The sequence below is a fragment of the Leuresthes tenuis genome, unplaced genomic scaffold (assembly GCF_036924035.1).
Source record: "Leuresthes tenuis unplaced genomic scaffold, fLeuTen1.0.hap1 SCAF_10, whole genome shotgun sequence".
Taxonomy (NCBI): domain Eukaryota; kingdom Metazoa; phylum Chordata; class Actinopteri; order Atheriniformes; family Atherinopsidae; genus Leuresthes; species Leuresthes tenuis.
In genome coordinates, this window is record NW_027325364.1 from 34,706,699 (window position 1) to 34,726,897 (window position 20,199).

The 20,199-nt window shown below is 40.6% G+C and overlaps 1 protein-coding gene across 2 annotated transcripts in view; it reads left to right on the forward strand.

The window, feature by feature from the left end:
- Positions 1-310: 310 nt before the first annotated feature.
- ano10a (anoctamin 10a) overlaps positions 311-20,199 on the forward strand; it is a 41,399-nt gene continuing 21,510 nt past the window's right edge. Inside the window, exons 1-9 of one of the 2 annotated variants that reach the window (XM_072394970.1) lie at positions 349-381; positions 1,041-1,089; positions 2,869-3,012; positions 3,091-3,288; positions 3,434-3,568; positions 14,514-14,633; positions 19,108-19,292; positions 19,559-19,943; positions 20,056-20,111. In XM_072394970.1, the coding sequence (XP_072251071.1) occupies positions 2,877-3,012; positions 3,091-3,288; positions 3,434-3,568; positions 14,514-14,633; positions 19,108-19,292; positions 19,559-19,943; positions 20,056-20,111 (1,215 nt within the window). In that variant the 5' untranslated portion in view covers positions 349-381; positions 1,041-1,089; positions 2,869-2,876. Of the gene's footprint in view, positions 382-1,040; positions 1,090-2,868; positions 3,013-3,090; positions 3,289-3,433; positions 3,569-14,513; positions 14,634-19,107; positions 19,293-19,558; positions 19,944-20,055; positions 20,112-20,199 lie in introns of both variants that reach the window. The other variant, XM_072394969.1, reaches the window with a different exon arrangement.

The window sequence follows — 20,199 nt, forward strand, 5'->3', positions numbered from 1 at the left end:
AATCAATTCCGTAGCGGTTTATACTATCACAAACAGAGGAACGTGGTGGTTAAGGAGAAATAGCCACTTTTACTGTCATTGCCAGCGTGGCCATATTGAAATAATTCAGAAGTTTAAAATCACATGGCTTGTTGGATTCTGACGTGAGTCAGTGTCAGTGGGGCGTTTGATTTTCTGTTATAGATATCTCCTTTTGGCAGCACCTTTCCCCCTTTTAATCAGTCAGTTCCACTGTGACTTCTTTATCCCCGCTCACCGTACTCTTCCTGCACTTTTAGGTACTTAAAACAAGCGCTCCAAACTTCGAACAGACAGAGACTGCGGAAGTAGATGTATTTTTGTCAAATAACCGATTGTTGCTCAGCTGAGAAGAGAGCTGTGGTAAGTAGCTGAGTGGCATTTGTTGATCTCTGTTGTATATAATTTAGGCAAATTAAATGTAAAATCTATCTAGTATCTTGTTTGAGCTGACAACATTTGGTACACCCATTTAGTGTTTCGTTAAAACCGTTGTCAAGTTTAGTAATCCTGCAATGCAAGAAGAAAAATTATAAACGACGAGCCGTATTCTCAGGGTCAGTCTTCCTATCTATATCTGTAGAATGTAATTGTGTACCTTGCCATTAAAAAAAGAGCTTCATTTTCCGCTTTTATTCATCTGTGGGCCAAAGTTTGACTCATTAAAACGAACCATTTCAATTCAATCAGTGCAATAAATAATGACATTTTACATAGATAGAAAGACACTGTATATCACGTGGATATTATGTTGCCTTTTCCATAGTATATTGTGAGTGAAGGAAGAAATGAAAATTGTTTGGAAATATTGCATTTAATGGATTAAAGTCACAATACACAATCCTCACCATTTCACATCAAGAGTTGTTAAGGTTTAGCAGACCCACACAGGCTGGTTGTACCCAGGAATGGGCCAAGCGAAGAGAGGCGTATGTCAAGGTTCACTCATCAAATGACTTTGTGTGTATCAGTGATAATTAAATCGTTTTCCATTTATAGCTTGTTTTTTTTGTTTTTTTAAGTCTGGGAACTGCTAGCTGACATGTCCCTGCAGCTCTGATAAACCCAAAGGTCTGTACTCATTTCTATATTTAATCAGAAAGGAGTTCTGGCTCTCTCTTGATTACTCTCAATTGTCCATATGAAAAGCAAATGAAGCTTAAAGCTCACACCAACAAGATTAGTCCTGGTTATTTGGTAGGAAAAAAAAGTTGAATGAACTCATCATGTTAGGTACTGTAATATTTCCAGAAACTGTTTGCACAAACTGCTGTAAGGAGGAAGGATAAAAGGAGACAACGATGTAACTCAGCAATAATTTGGACTTTATTTCCCCTTCCATGAGACACTGAATACTTTTTGAATGGCACATTTCCCAAAATCACCTCTCTTGGCATTAATTCCTCTACTGTAGCTTCTTCTCTGCTGCAACCTTTCCTCATTTCTCAAGACTGCTTTGTCACAACCAGCTTACCCACATAGCAAGCTTCATAAAGTAAAAGCTTGGATAGTTTTGATACAATATCTGTATTAAGCACATCTGCATTTTAAAATCTTTCATTTGTATAAAATATTCACTGATTTGGAAATCGAATAAAAATTGTTTAATGGTGATTACCAACGCAGGGTCATGTATAGTTTCATGAACAGAACTGTGTACACACAAAGGCAGAAATCTGAATACACATTATTTTTGCCAGATTTATAAAGCCTTGCCACAAGTTCCATGAGACACTCTTAATACACTTTTTATACCAGAACTAAATAAACATGACACTAAAAGTAACAGCTAAGAGGAAGCACAATTTTACCTGATATGAAAGTAAGACAAATAAATCTGTTTTACTGGGTGGTCTCGGTTCTGAAATCCAAAACGGAATAAAAACTGGCAAGGACTGGCAAGCTTAATCTGAATTAAAAAAAAAAGCATGGCCTGCATATACAGCCTTGTGTTGAGATTATCAAGAGGAAGACACAAATGTACAGATGATGCGTGGTGTGTTGGCAGTTTTATCAAACAGCCCTCAGAGGCCTATGGCAGCACCCACGCCAAGTCAGGAGAGACCTGACAACTGCAGTAAACTGCCAGAGAGAGGTAACGCATTTACAATATTTTACTCAAGAGTTTGTGATGAGGATATCTCATTAGCAGGTAGTTGGTTTACGATATTTCTTCTTTTTAGATTTTAAAGCAATTCTTATTGAAATAATTGAATAGTTTAGTATAGGGCTTAGTAGACATTGTTGTGAGTTTGATGTCTTGACACAAACTGTTAAAATGTCTGTGGGAGCAAAGTCTTTGGTTGTCCATAGAACACAGAATAGTATAGAAGGTCAGCTGATTCCATGCAGGAAAGTAGTGTCTTACTTACAGTGTATGTTTTTATCATCTGCAACCTTGAAATATTCAAAACTATTGTGACAAAACAAATGCATCCATACCAAACAAGGTCACGGGGTGCTGGGCCACAAACATTACAATTTAAAGTTTACCCATTGTATGAGTTCTTGCGTATATATTAACTTTACCAGCAGTTGCTAGTTAGCTTTAACTATGAAAGGCCTCTCACAGCTATTCTAGTAGCTGTGGCTACTCTAGAGCATCCAGTATAAATAGAAATGAATCCAACAACAGTGATTGCACTGTATTTCTTTCTTGTTACCCTCTCACAAAATGTGGAGGTTTTATTGCGATTTAATCCATTTCTAATAATTATGGCCATCGTTGTGATGGTTTCAGAATGTATACCTAGCATTTCCACCTTTACTTCTTCTCTTTTTCTCAGGTGCCAAATGGCACATTGTATTGATTTGAGTTCTTTGTCATTTCTCATGCTGTGGTTTTGGCAGCTGGAACAATGCTGCGGGGGCTGGCAGAGGGTACCAGTGGCTGCACATTCAGACCTCTGGTGGTGGTGGAGTTGGCCTCAAACACCAAAGAAGAAGTCATTGCATGGCTGCTGAGCAGGATAAGGGCCCAACAGCAGAATGGAGGTGTGAAAGATAATCTATTGTTATTTTTGTGTTTTTTGCGGTTACATTCAGTTATATTATTTCTGTCAACTGTCTCAGGTGCTGAGTTGCTGGTGGAGCAGCTGGGGCCTGGAGTTGGGGCTCAGGAGAAGGAAAACCCCAATGTGTTTCTGGTGGGTGCCTCCAGACAAAGACTACTCAGTGGTGCTGAGGATGTGGGCCTATTTAAAGAATATAGTGACGGGTCCATGAGGGGTTTCACCTACACCAACAAACACAACTTCAAAGACTTCCAAGGTATTTGGTTTTGGAGAATTTAAGCTATAGTCAAAGTTGCAGCTTATATAAGGACAAATCAAATATAGATTGTTGCATTTTTAATCCTTTGCAAGATAGTCCTACCTTGTTTCAATGACATCTCTGATCTGCTCATTCCCCCCAGGGGATGGAGATGACTTCCTCAGTATGGCTGAGTGTCAGTACATTATCAAACATGCTCTGGACACACTGCGCGCCAAAGATGAAGTACATGTGCCAGGATACAGCCAGGTTAAGCTATACCCTGGGAAATCAATCAGTGAGTCTCTGTCTGCTTGTCAGCTACAGGATTTAGATTCTGATTCAACTATCTGATGCTCCTTCAAGCTCTCTTACGCACTTTTATTCAATTCAGTTTAGTTCAGTTCAATTAGATTCAGTTCAGTTCATTTCAATTCAATTGACCCACAGGAGTTTCCCTGCTGCTCTGCTTTTCTATGAAATGGTGGAAAAGGCAACAGGATTTAGCAGAGATGTTAAAGCACAATATTCAATTACTAATGACCACTATCTGGTTTTACTAAAGGCAGTCCTCAAAGAAATATGACAGCTTTTTCAAATAAGCAACGATCTATTCTTTCCCTATTTTCTCTGATCACCTCACACTATTCTGATCCACCTGTCTTTCCTCCTCCCTCTTTCTGTCCATTGGCATTCTCCTGTTAGGATCATTGATGATAATGGATAGGGTTACACTACCCTTTGTGTATTTATAGACTTTATAGTTATTTTATATGCAAATATGTTGCATGCTTGCAGTTTATAATCATATCCTACAGATGTGTATATATGTATATACATATCTGTACACACACACATATAGATTGTATACAATGCTGCATTTTAGGCGCTGGGAAGGTTATACCTGAGACCACCTCCTCTGTTCAAAGATGTTTTTTTCAGTTTGATATAGATGGCTTCCTTGACTCCTCTCTCAATCCATCTGTGTTCTCTGTTCAGAATGTGTAAATTACTGTCCTCAGAGTGTCCCTTTTCCTTTAGATGTAGGTGCATTGCTGAGTCTTGACCTGTCGAGGTGGCTCTCCTGTTTTTTTTTTTGTTATTCCAATTTTTTTTATTTTTCAAAAAACACATTGCAATATAACAGAAGACAATCCAGGTGATTAACTACCTTATCACAAAGAGGCATTGTTAGAAAAATAATACACACACACCAAAAAAAACAAAGCAAAAAAACAGATAGCGATAGTATCCCTCCCCCTTACACACATACATTACGTCACATACAAATATTACATACACACACCAGAGAACTTAGACAGTAAATTTCTCACTTTAGCCAGCATAAGTTCATATGAGGCTGTACTTGTCATTAGCTTGATCCAATCCTTGTGACAAGGATCCTTTCCATTTTCTTATAATTACCTTGGCTGCAGTCAGGGAGCCTGCAATAACTAGCTCCAACTATGCCTTTGTAAGTCCAACTGTTAGCACAGTTTTGTCACAGAGTAAACAAAAACACAGTGAGCTGGGCAGGGGCTGCTGCGGCAACTCTTCCAAAGTCTCAATTACCTGAGCCCAAAAAGGGGAAACCAGTGGACAGTCCCACATGAGATGTACCGATAGAACTCTTACATTTCCACCGCACATTACTTTGACTTAAACCAAGTCTCTGAAGTCTAACAGGAGTCCAGTTATACTGATCAATTATTTTGTAATGTATTAACTTGGTTTTAATGTCTTTCACTGGCCACCCCATGTTATGCACAATATTATCCCACACTTTTTGTTCCATTTCAATGCCTTAATCTTTTTGCCATACAATCCTCAAATTCTCACTTTTACCATAGAGTTTTAGCAGACACTTTGTAGAAAACAAAGGATGAATGCATCATCTTGGGAAGCTTTAAGAACCTCTGCAGGACAGTCTCATCCTTTCCTACAGTGTAACCCATAGATTTCACACAACTGTGCAACTGAAGGTATTTCCAAAAGTACCCTTTAAGACCATATTTTCTTTAAGTCTTGAAATAAATACACTACCCGCTCCTCAAATAAATCTTTAGTGTTAGCAATTCCCTTCTTATACCATGTTCTCAAAAAGATTGTTGCTTTCCATATTCTAACCATAGGGTTTTCCCAAATGCATGAATAGCTCTGTTTATACTGAGACAAGCCAAACAATTTGTGAACCTTGTTCCAGACATCCCTTGAGTGCTGAAGAATAGGATTAATTTGGTGGGCATCTGCTGGTTAATAAGACAAAGCATGTATGTATTTAAATGGATAGGTTAGTGATCTCTCTAAATCCAACCATCCACCCCCAGAAGCCCTCAATTCAAAAGAGATATTATATAGCTCTATGTTTGGTAAGGCCAGGCTGCCTCTTTCCCTTGTAGTAAACAACTTATTCAAGCTGATCCTAGGTTTCTTTCCATCCCACAGGTAACCCCTAACTATATCATTGTACTGTTTTATTAGGGACTCAGGGATATTCATAAGAACCATGATAGAGATATAGTTTATCTTTGAAGAGACCATCATTTTAACTGTATTTATTTTACCCCATAGAGATAATTTATAATTTTCCACTTGGCAAAGTTAGTCTTAATAATCTTAAGAACAGGATTCATATTAATTCATACCAGTGATAGGAAGCCTGTGGTTTGTCATTGCTGGTGGCTGGAATTAAGAGGCTAGCAGCCTTTTGCTTCAATTGTGTCACTAACAGTTTGCTTGCTTTCTCCCCACTTTCATAAAAACTGGTCTTCAACCTGAAAATCTTTTATTCCTGAGGATACCCAAGTGAATGGATATACCCCAAAATCTGCAACTGTACAACCAAGTGATATAGACGTAACTTCGGATTTGTGCCAGTTGATTTTGTAACCTGACATCTCAGATAAAGCAATGGAAACAGGGAGTCCCCCTGTCTGTTTCTTCGTCCTTACTGAAAAAAAGAGGACATGGTGCCATTAGTAAGAACTGTTGCCCGTGGTGCTGAATACAAAACCTTCACCCATTTGATGAACCCCTCCCCAAAGCCAAAGGCCTTCAGAGTATATATCAAATATGCCCATTTCACCCTATCAAAGGCCTTCATGGCATCCAGGGAGAAGGCAGCAATAGGAACATCTTTCTTGTGCTTTAATCACATAAGGTGTAGTAGGCGTCATGGATTATCAGCAGATGATCTTCCTTTAATGAACCCAGCCTGATCATCGTTGATGATTTTTGGGGAAACTTTCTCCAATCTCAATGCCAATACCTTAGATAGTATCTTACAGTCCACATTTTCCAAACTAATTGGCCTTTAACTACCTGGTTCATATCATTATCTTTTTTCAATAAAACTGTTATTACTGCATCATTGAAAGAAGGAGGCAGAAACCCAGCCTCCAGCGCTTCTGAGTAAACCTTTGTTGAAAGAGATGCTAACAGATCAATGTTAGTCTTATAATAATTTATTGGGGAGCCATCTAAACCACGTGACTTTCCATTTTTAATTGACAAATTAGCTGCTCTAACCTTAGATTCAGGCGCATCCAACTACATGCACATCCAACATTTTAACTTGTGTGTGAGAAACCTCTGGAATATGTAGTTTTGAAAAAAAAAACCTGCATATTTAGATTGGTCTACTGACATTTCTGACCTGTATAAGTTCTCATAGAAATTCTTAATTATCCCATTTATTTCTGCATTGTCAGTTAGCACATCCTCTTTGTCATTGCTGATGGCTGGAATTAAGAGGCTAGCAGCCTTTTGCTTCAATTGTGTCACTAACAGTTTGCTTGCTTTCTCCCCACTTTCATAAAAACTGGTCTTCAACCTGAAAAGAGCATATTCTGCTTACTTATTATAAACCTCATTATGCTGAAACTTCAGGTTAGAGACTTCCTTAAATCCATGTTCACTAAAACATTGTGATAATTCAGTTTCCTTACTCTTGATTTGAGATTCTAGATCTTTGATCTTCAAATTGGTCATTTTGTTCAGGTAACAAGACTGTGAGATGAAATTAAATATCACCTCATGTATGCCTTGAGGCCACTTCCAAGCCTCTCTGTTGTTCTGACATTCTGTTAAAAAAAATCCATAAGATAGATATGGACGTCCATATCTATCTATAATATGGGGTCCTGAAGAAGAGAAGTATTTAGTCTCGATCTGTTTCCAGTAGATCTACTTGCCTTCAGGTCTACAATCAACTCTACAGGGGCATTATCAGCTACAACCTCAGTAATTTGTCTTGAATCTAGAAAATAGTCAATCCTTGAGTATGACAAAAAAAAGGTGTATTCCTTTTCTCTGGGATTGACCACCTTCCATATGTCTACCAGACCATGGTCTTTCATCATCAGCTGTATAGCCAGTCTATCTTTAGGTACTTATATGTTTTTCGATATAAATGAGCATCTTGGACTTGACTGAAGTCGCCTGCCATCACTACCTGAGCTGTAAAAAGAGCTGAGATGTAAAAAGTCACTATCCTCTTTGTTTGGAGCATACACATTACTTATATTAATTTGTACTCTGTCAATGGCAGCATGAACACAAATCATTTTGTTTAATTGAGGGCAACTAAGTTTAGTTTCTTGTGTACCAGTATTGCCACTCTATTTTGCTTACTACTGCATGAGTTATGAAATACTTGGCCTACCCAATCTCATTTAAGCTTATCCACCTCTTTCACCACCATATGAGTCTCCTAAATGAGAGCAATATCAGTGTAGCCCCCCACCACTCTACATATAACAAGTAACCTGCCCAACTTGTAAAGACCGATGGGGTGGTTTGGATTCTTTCTGATTACAGGTAGATTCGATAATGTTTACCTTTATCAAGGTCACTTGTGTTTAACCTTCATATACAAAACCGAGCTACATTCCAAATAAATTACTCCATACAACTGTTTAGAAAATAATAAGAGTACTGTTTACCCTTCCAGTAATAACAAAGTCACCTCTGACCTGAACACAATCAAGTCTCAACACAGATGAAACATTTCCTTCTGCCATTTCCTTCTGTCGTTCCAAACCGAACTTATGCAGTTCGCTGCGGATGGCTTCTCTCCCAGATGGGTATTCCTCTTTTTTGGCACAGCATGAACCAAAAAGTACATCCAGAAGGTCCCTCAGGCGTTATCCTCACCCACACACCCGAATGACTGGCCCGGCAGCTACAGTTGCGAACAGTCTCCTTGAAGCACGTGTCCTTCATTGACGTCTGCGCCCGCTCATTAACTGAGGCTCCCCTTCATGCGCTTCATAATGTGAACGACTAACTTCACTCATTACCATACAGAGTATTTTAGTTTTTACAAATCTTTACACAACTCTTAACCAAACTTTTTTTCCTTCTACTCATTGTCCCTCGTTCTCTCTTCCTCCCGTTTTTTTTTTTTTTTCAACCAACTAGTCCAGGTGATGCTTGATGACCAACCCTTGAACCAATGAAAGACGAATTAGCAGAGAATAGAGTTTAAGGGCGTACTGTGCACTTATCCAACACACAGCTTAGAGTTATCTCCTACTGCATAGTATTCAATTCACTCCATGTGTAAACACAAAGGACACATACATGCATATTCTTCCTGCATATTTCTTACACAGGATCACAACTTAATTACCCTTCTAAATCTGTGTCAATAAACAGACTTTTGATTCCACCTTAATTTATTTCTCTTCTCCCCTCTAAATTAATATATTGCATTCTTTAGATAATTTAACTAATTACCTGTTCTGTTGCTGATACTTTTTTTGTTGCTGGTGTGGCACCCCTGAGAGGGGTGTCTTGTAATGTCTTGTAAAACATTTGTGTTTATGGGACACTTTTCATAAATGTATGTATTTATTATAATTTTATTTAAAAATAGAGAACCATACAAAAGGGGGTCTTTTTATTTTGAAAAGCAGTGGGGCGGAATGTTTGTGGGCGCTCCAGATGTTCAGGGGGTACGGTAAAGGAGCTCCACCTTCCGCTACTCCCTCAGACACATTCTGGAGGAAAACGGAGACACATCTTGTCTTCATTACTCGGCTCTTCACCTGCTTTTACAGATCAGTAAATGGTGTGTGAACCGGAAAAATATTGTTTTATTTTGTCACCTTTTATCCACACTAATGTAAATAAGAGAGTTGGAGGAGGTTTGTTTGAGTTATTTACGGGTAAAACGTGCTAGCACAGCCGCAATTACAGCCGCCATTACGAGCCAAGCTCGTTTAGGTCAAGAGCTTGTTAATGAGCCTGTGCACTTTATGATGTGAACATAGAACCAACTGAATTGCGTAGTGAAGACTCATGTTTAGTGTTTACATAGCTTGATTTTGTGTAAAATAAATCAGACTCAGACACATTCTGGAGGAAAACGGAGACGCATCGTGTCTTCATTACTCTGCTCTTCACCTGCTTTTACAAGTAACATATTTGTCACCGCGGTCCCCATCCTGGGGACCCGTAACACTGGGTTACATCAGCATGATGAGTTTTTAGATAGCTTAACCATTTCTTTCTTTTAATAGAATTCTGGGACCTGTTCATAGTCATTCATGTAATGACCTTAATAAATTTAGCCATTAGGTAATGTTAGACCACCATTTACATGTATGTATGCCCATAGAAGAAGAAACCTCCCCATCACTACCCGTGCAGTGCTGAAAACATAACTATAAACAACCACCCATACCCTCCACCCTGGTCCCTCAAAATGGTTTTCAAGGGTGTGATCCCACCCACACATGGTCTATAAGGCGCTACAACCAGATGCCTCTGAACCCTGCACCACCCCCCTCCTTAAACAATTTACCCCTCCATCCCATATCTGTAAAATACCACTACTATTCGGACAACTCAACCTTCACATTTTTATCTGTTAAATACCTGTTATAGTGACAACCATTGGAGCAGAAGAAATAAATTAAAACAACCCGTAACTGAAACCATACAGGCCCTTAATGGGTCCACTCACGTTAGTATGTATGCTACTAACCAGCACACAATATGCATTTAGTCCAAAATGAAATGAATATAATCTCAGACTCAGGTCCATGTCAAAAAGAAAAGAAAATTCTTTCCTTTGTCTTCAGCTCCTTGTAGCCAAACAAATCCAAACAAGAAAACCATCCAACAGCGGACTCCAGCATCCATTCATGCTTTAAACAGCTACATTCTATTGTGACTGCTCTCCTGTTTCATTCAGCAGCTTCTTGCCTCTCGGGGGATCTGTAAAACTCACCCTCTCTCCTTTCTACGTAAGGTGCAGGACAGCAGGAAATGCCAATGTGAAATAAACATTCAGCGTATTTAGTTTCTTCCTGTTTTCAGTAAACCGCTTTCTTGTATAAGCAACTTCCTTACTCATGTCAGGAAACACAGAGATGTTAGTCGCTCCAATGGAATACCTCTCCTACGCGAGCATTTACCTTCACCACTGCCAAAACACGTTCCTTCTCCAAAAAGCTCTGACAGAATCAGACAGAACAGGACGAGGCAGCATATTTTACCCTCAAACAAGGAAACAAACAACTATCCATCCATCCATCCATTTTTATACCCGCTTAATCCGATTCAGGGGGCTGGAGCCTATCCCAGCTGCCATTGGGCGAGAGGCAGGGTACATCCTGGATAGTGGCTAGTCCATCACAGGGCCACAAAGAGACAAATGACACAAACAACCATGCTCACTCACTCCTAGGGTTAGTTTAGAATCACCAATTAACAGTGGTAACCACCACACCACTGTGCCTCCCCACAAAAAACAAAAGAAAACAAAACATAAACACACATTCAAACAATATAGTCAAGGAAAAAACACTGAAAATTGAAAAGTAAGAATGTCTTAACACATAGACAAACTCATTTCTGGACTGATCATCAGTGGTGTACTCCAGGGTGAAGAAGAGTTTCCATTAAAAACTCCACACTGCCTGTGGAGGCCCCCAGGGTAACAAACTCCCAAAGGTACTCAGAATTTCAGAAAGGGTAGCTGGGCTGCATGGTGGTAAGCACTGTCACCTCACAGCAAGAGGGTTCCTGGTTAGAATCCCCGCAGGGGGCTTTCAGTGTACATGGAGTTTGCATGTTCTCCTCTAGTACCAGTGGGTTCTCTCTGGGTACTCTGGCTCCCCCACTGTCCAATGTATACCCTGCCTCACACCCAATGACAGCTGGAATAGGCTTCAGCCCCCCCACCCCGCGGACCCTGAGTTGATTAAGCGGGTACAGGAAATTGATGGATGGACAGCGTAGCTCATACAAGAGCTTTTTAATATACTGATCTGAGCTCTGGGATTGTGGGTCAGGTATCCCCTGGATCTTCAGTTCTTTCTTGAAGACATTTGCATTTTCTTCTACCAACAGAAATTTTTTTCTGCTTAATTTTATTTAACTTGATATGTACTGAATTTACCCAAATTTTTGTATGCACATATCTTATCATCTATTTCTCCAGTTGGCAAATTATAGTACTATATTTATATGGCTATTTGTAATACCTTATATCATGCCATATGACTCAAGGAATTAAAGGTAAATTTTGCATTTGTATGTTGGGGGGGAAAAGTGGATGTAGGGATGGTAAATGGACCATACTGGTCACTCCCAAAGAGAACCTCAACATCTTAAATGGTAAATGGACTTGTACTTGTATAGCGCTTTTCTAGTCTAACTGACCACTCAAAGCGCTTCACTACATGCCGCATTCACCCCACTCACACACATTCATACAGCACGCCAGTGATACACTGGGAGGCAACGTGGGGTTCAGTGTCTTGCCTCTTCGACATGTAGCCCGGGGAAGCCAGAGTCGAACCACCGACCTTCCAATTGGTGGGCGACTGCTCTTCCTCCTGAGCTACAGCCGCCCCTCCTGAGCTACAGGGATGATGTCCTAGCTCCCTTAGTGTGTTCTATGATGTGCCCCAAGGTCCTGCTTGATGCTAATTGGTCCCGTGCTCACCAAACCTTGCATGCCAGCTCTTTATGAATCAGAATATCTTTATTGTCATTGTACAAGTCTAACGTGGTTGAGCTCTCAGATTTGGCACTATAAAAGAAAGGTAAAAGATTAAAAGCTAAACATCAGAGAAAAACTAAACTGATTAAAAGAAACAGCAAAGTCAAATTAGAGATAATTTGATTAAAAATCAGTTTTTTAGTCTGTATGTTCTTGTTCCAATGGTTCTGAGGCACCTCCCTGAGGACAGCAGAGGACAGAGGGCACCCAGTGAGTTTCTTGACAGTATTAATGACGCTCTGGAGCACTTTTCTCTCAGCAGCAGTGTGATGCCATAGCGCTGCACCGACTCAGACAGTGCGATTACATGCGTGCCATCGGATCGGATTAATGATTAAATTACAATAAGATTGAGTTATTCAGTTCATGTAGACACCTTAATCTGACAAGAAATCGAATTGGATCGGGTTACTTGCGATTGAATTATGGCATCATTCCCCCATTGTTCCATATGAGTAAATGTGTTGTGAAGAGCAGTGGCAATGGCATTCTATGTAGAATAGTTTAGCCTGTATGGAAACTGGTGTGGTGTGGATGGCAGGCTTGTTTTGATGTGAAACACGGACCAGGTTCTCAAGACACCTCATGAAATTACATGAAAAAATAATTTAATTATAGAAAAAAGAAATCATATTTGAATTATATCAATCTATCCATCCATCCACTTTCATCTGCTTAACCGAGGTTAGGCCACAGAGGCAACAGGTCCAAGACAGAAACCCACACATCCCTCTCTCCAGCTCTTCCTGGGGGATCCCAAGGTGTTCCCAGGCCAGAAGATTATGTAATATTTCCAGCGAGTCCTGGGTCCCAGTTGGACGTGCCTGAAAAACCTCCAAAGGGAGTTGACCAGGAGACATCCTAACCAGATGAACCTCCTCAGCTGACTCTACTCCAGTTCCCTCCGAATGGCCAAGCTCCTCCCCCTATCTCTAAGGCTGAGCTCAGCCACTCTCCGAAGGAAACCATTTCAACCGCTTGTATCTGTGATCTTTTTTGTTCGGTCACTACTCAGATCTTGATCTCTACCCGGATCAGATCATCAATGATTAAAATAGTAATATTGATAATAAAAGTAATTGAATAAGCAAAACCCACTGAACACTACATTTTGATGTATAATTCAACCTTCCAGTTACATATGGTTTCCTTTTCAGCTTTAGCCTGTGACAAGATTTTACTCTTTGAGTAGCTATTGTGATGCATTTACATCTGAGAGACGTCAACAGTTGTGACATTTTTAAGCTGTAAGAAAAAGAAGAAAGCTCTACTCTACGTCCACTGCTTTACTACACTACCTCTGTTATTGACATGACCCAGAGTAATGTATTTAGTTTTGACATGTTGTATGTTGAAATTACAATAAATTGATTTTGAACTGCTCTGACTTTTCCTTGGGAGCAGATATAACACAGCCTGCCACTCCACTTCTACCTCTGACCACCACTACTCAACCATCATTTCTTTTCTTCCTTCCTTCACTTCCTTCAGTGGTGACAGTATTGGAACAATACATATCCAAATGCAATACAATATTCTGAGTGGTTCTGCCAGAGGTTTCTTCCTGTTAAAAGGGAGTCATTCCTTTCCACACAGTTGCCTCAGGCACGCTCAGGATGGGAGATTGGACTGAAGACAAGTTTCGGTGCAATCTGTTGGTTTCCTTAGCTAGACTTTCTTTTTGGAATTGGCTCTATATGAATGAATTGGATTATGATTACAATGAATTGAACTCCAATCGGCTTGAAATGGATTATATTAATCAAGTGCCTTGAAATGACATTTGTTGTAATTTGGCGCTGTATAAATAAAACTGAATTGAATTGAATTATTCCCAAGGTGAGATAAAGAAGTAGTTAAGTTGAATTGCAGATGTGCTGCCTCTATGAAATCATGTTTCAGGAAGCAAATGAATGACAGAGCACTTGCATTTGTTCACACACACATAGCGACTACTGGTTTGCTTCAGTAAAACAAATATTTAGCATCTTCAAGGTTGTTGGCATGTTGTGTAAATCCTTTGATTTACACACATACACACACACTCACACGAATATTAAAATGCATTTGAATTTTAGGGCAACAAAACGGGAAAGAATGGCAAGGGAATGAATACTCTTTCCCAAGCAACTGTAGAACTGAATTGTACCCAAGTGAACTGATAGCAAAAATTAAATAGAAATATTACAGAAGTTAACATATTGTTCTCTTTTTTTTTACATCCTAGTTCGGAGATTGCTGTCCAAAGGCATCCTGATCCAAATTTTCCCTCTACACGAAAAAGAGGAACTAAAGAGACTTTCTTTTTCTTGGTATAAAAAAATCAAGTTTTCCCTCCAGCCTCTTGGTGAGTGAAGAATATGTCATTGTTTGTCTTTTTTTTTTTTGTCAAACAGTTGTCTTTACATAAATGAGACCATTGTTACAGGTTTACTACATCTTAAAAGCTTCTACTCCTTGTGTACAAGACCTGTATGACCTGCAAATGTCATCTACACCAACCTGTTCCGGTCAGCTTGGTCCATCTGCAGACCACATGAAGCTCGTGTATTCTTACCTAACTGACTAAGCAAACCGACAACCCCTGTGCCTGGATCAGTCAATGCTCATTTCCAACAAATGGAAATGCAACCAGCTGCTACCTAATGCTAAATACAATACCTTTGAATACCATGCCATCTTGGTAACTGCACCGGTCAAAATCTATATGATTGTTGTATATCGCCCACCAGGACAACTCGATGACTTTCTAGATGAACTAGACAACTTGCTGTCTTCTATCCCGGAGCATGACTGTCCCATAATGGTCCTTGGTGACATGAACATCCACCTTGACAGTCCTAACTCTTCTGATTTTCTGACACTAATGCACTCGTTTGAGCTACAACTGCTCAGCAGTCCTCCGACCCATAAAGCTGGCAAAGTGCTAGATCTCATTTTCACAAGAAACTGTGCTACAGAGTCTGTCACACCTCTGCATATCTCTGACCACTATTTCATTCAGTTCGGAGTGAGTCTCCGGAGAAGACCATCTTCCTCCACCCCTATGGTTTCCTTCCGCCGCAATCTCCGTAACCTGTCGCCCACCCACTTCTCCTCCGTTGTTGCCTCCGCTCTTCCAACCTCCAGCACATTCTCCTCCCTTCAGGTTAATGATGCCACGGAGTCCCTTTGCTCTACTCTGAGCTTATCTCTGGATAGTCTGTGTCCTCTATCCACCAAATCCGCTCGATCCTCCCAGTCTCACCCCTGGCTTAATGATACTCTCCGAGCGTTGCGCACCAATCTCAGAGCAGCCTAAAGGAAATGGCACAAGTCAAAAGATCCTGTAGATCTAGCTAAACTCCAGGAGCTACTGTCATCATTCGCATCCGCTGTTACTGATGCAAAAAAGTCTTTCTAAATTAACAAGATTCATAGTACTACTGACACCCGGAAACTTTTTTCCACTTTCAAAACTCTACTTAATCCTCCGCCTCCGCCATCTGCTACCAATCTAACAGCAGACACATTGGCCTCATTGTTTACTGACAAAGTGGCAACTATAATAAAACAGTTTACCGAACCTGGTACCACAAAATCTGCATGCAGAAGTCCTACTGCATCATTTTCCTCATTCACCCCTCTCGCTCAGAGCAGTGTGTCTAAACTTCTCACATGTCGTCGTCCTACTACACGCCCGCTGGACCCCGTTCCCATTAATCTTTTCCAATCCATTGCTCCTACTGTAACTGCAGCAGTAACGCATGTGATTAATGCTTCAATGACATCGGGCACATTTCCTACCACATTCAAGCAAGCCCAGGTTACACAGCTGCTCAAGAAACCTTCCCTCCCTCCAACTCATGTGGAGAATTATCGGCCGGTCTCTCTCCTCCTGTTTCTGTCTAAAACCTTTGAAAGGGCGGTCTTTAAGCAGGTCACTGATTACCTCTCACATAACAACCTCCTTGACCCAAATCAATCTGGGTTTAAAAGTGGACACTCCACCGAAACGGCTCTGTTGGCTATGACAGAAGCCTTAAAAACTGAACTGCTTGTCTTCACAGCCAAACCAACCATACACCACAGCATCTGCATCCAAACTGAATCCCTATCTCTTGCTCCATCAAAGGTTGCTAGAAACTTGGGTGTCATGATTGATGACCAACTAACCTTTAAAGATCACGTTACCTCTGTTGCTCGTTCATGCTGCTTTGCATTGCTAAACATAAGAAAGATCAGACCATACCTAACGCAGCATGCCACCGAGCTCCTGGTGCAGGTCATGGTCATCTCCCACCTTGACTACTGCTGTGCTCTCCCAATTGGTCTCCTAGCCTGTGCTGTAAAACCTCTGCAGATGATCCAGAACACGGCGGCGTGTCTGGTCTTAAGAGATGAAGAGAGAAGGAGAAGAATTTGGGTCCAAAGGCAATAACTTCAGTTTTGTCTGAATTTAGGAACAGAAACTCCTGTGTCATCTAAGTCTTTGTCTTTAAGACATCCATATAGTCTGACCGACCTATTGGTTTCAATGCAATCGAAAATGATGCCATACTATCTAATAATGTTACCTAATGGAAGCATATATAGAGTAAAAATAATTAATCCAAGTATAGAACCCTGCAGGTGGTGGGAGGAAGATTCTTCGTTTACAAGAACAAACTGGAATCTATCAGATAAATATGACTTAAACCAGCCTAATTCTGTTCCTTTAATCCCACTATCAGAAGCTAAGTGGAGATCATTGGCAACTTTCAATGCTGTTTCTGTGCTATGATGCACTCTGAATCCTGACTGAAACTGTTAAAACAAACATTTCTGTGAAAATTATCACAAAGTTGAGCTGCAACAAGTAAGTAAAGGTTTAATTACACCTTAAAACTCTGTGGTACATATCCTATCAACAAAGACAGATTGATCAAATCCAATATGAGAGTGTTGATGAAGGGGAAAATCTCCTTATGTTTAATGTTGATGCATTTGGCAGATGCTTTTAGTACAGAAAGAGAAAATGCAGTAGAGGGGGTAAGGAAGTACAGGGTAAGTGCTAGGATAGGAGATGCTGTCTGAAGAGTTGGGTCTTCGAGAGTTTCTTGAAGATAGACAGGGACACCCCTGTTCTGGTAGCGCTCGGTGGGTCATTCCACCATTGTGGCATGACATATGAAAATAGTCTGGATTGTCTTGAGCATGGTGTAGGCACTGCTAGACGACAATCCTGCGATGACCGGAGTGACTGAGTCCTGACATAAGCCTTTGCGAAAGCATTCAAGTAGATGGGAGCCGTTCTATTAAGCACTTTGTAGGTTAACATGAGTGACTTGTGGGCAGGTAAGGGTGGCCAGTGGAGCTCAACAAGCAGAGGGGTGACGTGATCTTTCAAGCTGAAAGACCAGACGCACCGCCACATTCTGGACCATCCTTGAACAGTCTTGTTGGGATTAGGTCTCAAATACAAGCTGATGGTTTCGATCAACTGGACAGAAACAGTAAACAGTAAAGTTTATATATTTTCTCGTCTCAATGACCCACCCACTTTAAACTTGAATTCGTTTTGAAATCAGAAGTGGTTCTTCCTCTCACATACCAACTCCAATCTGTACCAAGCCTCAGTTGTTGGATGAGAGTCAGCTGCTGAACAGATGCACAAATCAATATTCTGTCATTGCCATTTCTCCGCACGCTTATAAATGGATATCACTTTGTATAAGGAAGTACATATAGCTGTTACATAAAATATATAATCTGTCTCAAATTTCACATGGATGATCGCCTGGTACAACTGGTATAAATGGATGAGTGGAGCTAAGCCTCCCCTAATTTAAAAAAAGTTTATTTCACATTGTGTAAATCAAGGTAGAGTAGAAACGGTGCAAAATAGTCATTTGAAAAAAAGTCATTAGTGAGCCGCTACTCACTTTACGTCCCCTGTCACTGGCCAAAATCTGTGGCTATACTAGTATGTGTGGATGAGGAAGGTCTGCAATGGCAAGTGTTAGCTTGAATGAAGTAGACCAGTGTTCTTCAACCATGGTCCTCAGGACCCACTGCCCTGCATGTTTTCGATGTTTCCCTCCTCCAACACACCTGATTCAAATGAATGGCTTCTTATCAGGCCACTGCAGAGCTTGATGACTGCAGAGCTTGATGAAAAAAGCCTCAGACCTCATGTTGCCAGGCCCACAGGAAGTTGGCCATTTTGAGTGGACAATGCAAATTGGTGCCGCTTTGCCTGTTTCCACACCTCGCATGTGATCGAAATCCTCCTACAGATTAAATGGTTACGCTTTCAAAATTGCTCTGGCTACTCTTCAGCCATGGGGGATTAAAAGTTGTGATCACCTATTCCAAAGTCTAAACAGCGCGATCATGGCCAGGCGCCTAAGATCGTGTGATGGCGTTTGTGGGTTTAAAGCCATATCATCATTGCAAGGTAATGAAACTTGGCACACGTCCACGTTGACGACCTCGTACGTATGTAAAGTATATCATGTGTGGCTGGAGCTAAATGGCTCAGTGGCTCCCCCTAAGAATTTTTAAAAACCCTGATGATGATGTCTTGCTATACATGGGATTCTTACAGCCTGCTCTACACTTCCGGGACAGCTGTGCTGTGCAATGCGCGCCGCCCGGCGTCCAACACCTACCCCAACATGCGCACGTGCTTGGGCCCGATCATTGCTGATTTACAGCATTTAATTATGTTTTGTAGTGCTTTGTTGTTTTTTTTGTTCTTATATCCTCCTCAGTTCATTGTTGAATTGTTTTCCCCAGAATCACTGTCACTATTCCTGTTCATGCTCCTGCACACTTCTTTTCCCTCTCTCTACTCCCAGATGATATCAGACACTACTATGGTGAGGGCCAGGCACTCTACTTTGGCTTTCTGGAGTACTTTACGTTTGCCCTGGTACCCATGGCCCTAATTGGAGTGCCTTACTATCTTTTTGACTGGGAAGACTATGACAAATATGTAGTCTTTGCTGTCTTCAACCTGATCTGGTGCACACTTATCCTGGAGGTATGGACACTTATTTCACTGACATATAAAGAAGTCACAATAATGTCTCATACATACATTAAACATAATGGCATCTCTTCCAAACACATGCTTTACTTAGTTCAATTAAGCTATTCCACAATTATATGATTGCAGCAGGCCAGTGTGTAATAAATATTATTATATTATTATGATGGGATTTCTTTTGTCCCTGTCTTATTACTATATGTACTGAATGAGCAATACTACTGAAGTCTGTCATATTTATTTAACCCTCCCTCCACTAGTTATGGAAGAGATGCAGTGCTTCACTAGCCTACCGGTGGGGCACATTAAGCAGGAAGAAGGCATTTGAAGAACCTCGACCTGGATTTCACGGCATCCTTGGGTTCAACCCTGTGACGGGCCGTGAGGAGCCTCTCTACCCCAATGCCAAGCGTCAGCTACGTATCTATCTGGTGTCCCTTCCCTTTGTCCTGCTTTGCCTTTATCTGTCACTGTACATCATGATGATTTACTTCCAAATGGAAGGATGGGCGCTGTCTCTTTATGATGCAGAGCCTACATTCTGGACAGCAGTACTCTCTTTCATCCCCAGTATTATTTATGCTGTGGTCATAGAGATCATGAACCTAATCTACAGATATGCGGCTGAGTTCCTCACTGAGTGGGGTGAGAAGTTCTCTCAAGTCTAAATTCACTCTTTTACCAATTTAGACCCTCAACATAAATAAAATATGACAAGTAGCTGCTCTTATTGTCGTTTCTCACTTTGTGTGTTTAGAAAATCACAGGCTCGAGTCTTCATATCAGAATCACCTTGTCCTCAAAGTATTGGTAGTGAGTATACATGACTTATTTAGGTTTTATACATTTGGCATACATTTTTATGTATCAGAGTACAACTTTTCTTGTTGCTACCTCACTC